Here is a 4,628-nt window from a genome sequence, read left to right as displayed (position 1 = left end):
TCGTGGAACCAACATAACAAAAGAAGACCACAACCAAAAAAGAACAGAAAAGAAAAAGCAAAGAATAAAGGAAACCCATAACCATCAAAAGAGAAAAAAAAACATCCAGCATTGCCAATGTCATGCAACCTTGTCCACAAGCACGCAAATACCACATACACCATCATTTTTTAAACAAAAAAAAACACAACCAACTCATGCATTCACCCAAGAAAAAACAATGGAAACAAGCAAGGCATCACCCATCAAGCATTGACATTGAAGAAAAAACAAAAAAAAAGAAACCAACAAAAAAAGCCAAAAAAGCAGAGAGAGAGAGAGATTGAGAGGCGCCATGAGGGACGACAACAGCAGTGGCGAGGAGGCGATGAAGAGTGGAGGTCAGCGATCAATTCCATGGCAGCGGAGGCGACCACACCTTCCCTCACAAAGAATCGTAACGACGACGATAGTCACTCTGACGAAGACTACGGCGAGGAGGCTAAGCCGAGGCCACCCAACCCCTACAAGCTGAAGGTTATACTCTTTTCCCCTTCACAAATTGCATTGATGCGCACGCCTTAGAAGCGAAGCGCGTTTCGACTTGAGGCATGCGCTTCACATGAGTGAAGCGTGCGTTTCAAGCCTGAAACGCTTCACTGCAACGCTTCAATACTTTGAGTGTGCGCTTCGGCTCTGAGGCGTACGCCTCTCACAACACTGGTTTATTGAGCCACACCGAGTTTTAGGCAAAAGCTATACAGGGTTAAAAAATGAAAAAAATAACCTATGCCATGACATGCGTGAACCAGATTGCACATTCAAGGTGCGACAATAGGGCTTGTATGGACCACCATCACTCAAGTGCAAACAGATGGTGGTGTGAGGCCCAAACGTGTTCTGGCTAGGCTGACAGAAAGAAGTCCTCAGAAAGGCAATTCCAATCAACTCGCCTATTTCCATGGCGAAGATGACATAACAATCCATCAAACTTCCCTTAATGGCGCCATTATATCTGTGGTGGTGTGCCGGCACACATTTAGTTTACACATAAAAAACACAGATATAATGGAAGAGGACAATAGAAAGCTGAAAAAGGTGAAAACGTTTTTTACTAATGAATATCCCAAAGACGGTGAACATTAAAAAGTTCTGAGCTTACCGAACCCATCATTAACTAAGCAACGAAACAGGCAAAAAGGGGAAAGTTTATGCTTTTTATGCACGTATGACCCAAACCCCAAGTAGTCAAGATAAAAAAAGGGGTGACCCATTACAATGAGGAAAGACGAAAGTGAAAAGAGCATCACACCCCAAACTGTGAGCTACCAGCCTGCCGCTGCAGCAGCTACTACTGATGCACTACCAACAAAACAAGCCCTCCCAATTCGTCGACTTCCAAACGACACCCATTTCCAACCCTCAGCACATCTCTTCAACCATCGAACTATCATCTTATGCTCCCTCATTGAGGAGCATCTGATCGAAGTGCCACACCCCTGCAAGAAATCAAAAGGAATAAGTTATAATCGGTAGAATAAATACACAAGCACAAACTGACCTGCAACTCATTTAATTAGAATATTTGCTTCTCACCATGTCCTTTTCCAACCCTTCTGAGCTGAGACACATACTCTGATATCTTCTTTATAGCTTCCACCTACAGAACGTTGCATGTCTCCATGAGCTTTAGGTAAATAGAGAACCGGGAAGAACTAGAATTTGAGTGGGACAAAGTTAAAGAAATTAATACCTGCTCTCCCAAAAACTCGCTCTCGATAAAGTCAGCCATCTGCGCATCATTGGCTCTTGATGCCACCTTTGTATTAAAAAAATAATAATAACTAAAAGGATCCTACAACAAAAACATCAAATGTAAAAGATGGGGGATTTCTTTTGGGCATTACATCATGCAGGTTGAGAAGTTTCTCGTTGACTAATTTCTCCAGAGACAGAGCGAGTTCCATGGCTGCAGAAACAGAGGGATAGTCAATTCACTAACTCTTTATAGGTCATTCTAAATCTAGAAGAAACACAGAAACAATAAAAAAATCCATAACACAGAACAAGATTTAATACCATGCAGTGCATCCCCTTTTTCAGGATGATCCAATTCCGTTAACGGACTCTGTATTGTCTGCAACTTGACCCTTCCCCCACGTTTGTTCTAAAGAAGCAAAAACACAGTAATTTACAAAAGGAGGAAACCAAAGAATACGAAGCAACCAACAAAAGGGAATGAAATCAAAGATCCAGATCTCTCAAGAACCAAGAAAGAACACCTGGTATTCCATTAATTTCTCTGCGTGCTCCCTTTCTTCGTCACTGGATTCCTTAAAAAACCTGAAAATCGACCACATACAACTGTAAGAAAGAAACCACCCATTGACAATAGAAAAAAACATAAAATAAAAATAGTTTAGAAAATTACTTGGCGAAACCTTTGAGGGCAACGTTATCCCGATCAAAGTATGCGAACAACGCGTGGTATGCATACGAGACGTTGTACTCCACGCTGTAAAACACCAACAACAAATCGATCCATCAAATCCCCAAAACCAAGCTCCCAAAGAAAGCATAAAAAGCAACCACAACAAAAATTCTATGAGAAAAAGATAAAGAACCCACTTGATCTGCTCGTTGATGGCGGCCTCACAAGGGTCAGTATATCTCTGGCGAGCGAGGGATTGGTTGGGAGAGGTGGGGACGAGGTAAAGCTCGTTCTGCACCTCCACAAAGGGTTGGAAGACGATCCCAGTCAGGGCCTCATCACCGCCTTTCTTTGAGGCAGAAATCACGAGCCGCCTCCCGTCTCTGCCGCTCCGCTCGCAAAGAAGTCCCAAACAAGGGGTAGAAGAAGAAGAAGACGGACACACACCAGAATGGGTTCCGATCTTCAGAGAAGGAACGAATCCTGGAGCTATTAGGAGCATGGCTTACCAAGAGGGTTGAGGAGAAGATACTCGGAAATGAATGAATGAAGATGCAGTGAGAGGAGGGGGATGGGAAAACCTACGAGTTAGGAAGCCACTATTATAGTAGGAGGTCAATCGTATCTATCTCCTTTTTTAGGAAATCGACCGTCTATTTGATGACACGTGGACAGCTAAGATCAGAAGGGGAAAGGTGGAGCGTGGAAGGCTCGTGCTGTGTGGATGCTTCTGCTCCCTTTCTCCCTCCCCCACAAAATATCCAAACTGCTCGACGGCTCCTTCTTTAAAAAAACAAAATTCGTTTTTTCTTCACCTTTTTTTTCTTGAATTTCAGCGTGTTTTGCTATTTGTATTTTAGTTCTCTTTTGTGCAATTTAACTATTTCTCTTCACCAGAATAAATGGACGTTTTTTTGTAGTTTTCCTGCAGCCTCACTCAAATTTCACAATTCATCACTCGGCATCTTTTGCATTCACACTTGGCAGATGGGGTTGAGATAATCGTCCCATGGTTCAGTGTACATCCTTTGGTCTTATCCAAATGTCTCCGAGGTCCGTAGCTAAAAGGGTGAAAACTGGTAAAATTCCAGTTGCATCATGGTTGATTCGAATATGAATCCAACCTTGGAAACAGTAGGTCCCAATCTGAATCCGGACCCATACTAGATTATGGAGGCGACACTGAATCCAGATTTGACTTTTGTAAAATGTGTGGCTGATCTCACATGAAAGAAGAAAAGGATTTGAAACAAAACCTGTAAAAATATTAAGAATGGATTGAACCTAAATCCGATTCCAACATAAAGCGTTGATCCCTGTCTGAATCCCACAGCATCAGATGGATGATGGACACATTGAAGTTTGATCTAAAGTTCAACCTATTCCAGGTTGGAGTCTGAAAAAGATGGCCCACATTTAAGGTGGGAGGTTTACTTCTCCTGCCATCCTCGGCTGGCTACCTTTCGTAATTTTTAAAAACTTTTTTTTCTTATTTATTTTCACGGTCCTTTATTTGATATCATGAATCAGCAACCCTTGCTACGAACTATGATGGTGATGACCATACTGCATTTCAGAACCTCTGTGATCCAACGACACAATGTCTGAGGAATCGCTTATCAGTCACAGAACCGAGGAAATCCATGTGATTTATCCCAAAGATAGTGTAGTCGTCTCCTTCCATGGGTCTAAAGAAAATTTGTTTTTATTTTCATGAAACCCTAAAACCCTCCCACTAGCATAAAATATTTTTCTTCTTAACTAAATTACCTTTTATTTTTTGTCAGGTTGCAGTCGCATTTAATGACAAGGAATGATAATAGGACATCTTATTCTAAAAAAAGAAACGGGGCTTCTGCAATTTGTGGTTCTTCTATAAAAAACAGTGGATGATCAATATGAATATTTGATTATTTCATTAAAGGTGCGAACTGCACCATTGTTTAAAACTTTTTTCTCTTCAGCTTGCCTAGTTTTCCTCACATTTGTCTCAAGTGTAGATCTCCCTTACGCTCAAGATCTGTTGCAACCTGCCTTGCATTCCCAAATCAACATTTGTTTGTTGATGAATCACCAACACATTAATGTGCATGATCATCTATCAAACGGTTGGTGGTAGGTTTTTTTTTTCAATTATCAGTGAATAAATGTGACTTCTCCATCAATCACAGAAAAAGAAATACCACCAAAAGACCCAAAAAAAAGTTTGTAAATCCTA

The 4,628-nt window shown here is 41.3% G+C and overlaps 1 protein-coding gene across 1 annotated transcript; it reads right to left on the bottom strand.

Moving 5' to 3' along the window:
- Positions 1-1,063: 1,063 nt before the first annotated feature.
- On the bottom strand, positions 1,064-3,161 carry LOC149841586 (ferritin-3, chloroplastic-like). Its single transcript, XM_089998565.1, has 8 exons — positions 2,608-3,161; positions 2,411-2,494; positions 2,262-2,322; positions 2,059-2,146; positions 1,887-1,948; positions 1,733-1,798; positions 1,576-1,639; positions 1,064-1,478 (listed from the first exon to the last, which is right to left on the bottom strand). Exons 1-8 carry the CDS (start codon positions 2,910-2,912, stop codon positions 1,435-1,437), a joined length of 774 nt encoding a protein of 257 aa, XP_089854691.1. The 5' UTR covers positions 2,913-3,161; the 3' UTR covers positions 1,064-1,434.
- Between the last annotated feature and the right edge of the window lie 1,467 nt (positions 3,162-4,628).

This window comes from Nuphar pumila, chromosome 3 (genome assembly GCF_984573655.1).
Source record: "Nuphar pumila chromosome 3, dmNupPumi1.hap1.1, whole genome shotgun sequence".
In the NCBI taxonomy this organism is placed as follows: domain Eukaryota; kingdom Viridiplantae; phylum Streptophyta; class Magnoliopsida; order Nymphaeales; family Nymphaeaceae; genus Nuphar; species Nuphar pumila.
This window is presented reverse-complemented; position numbering and strand designations above follow the sequence as displayed.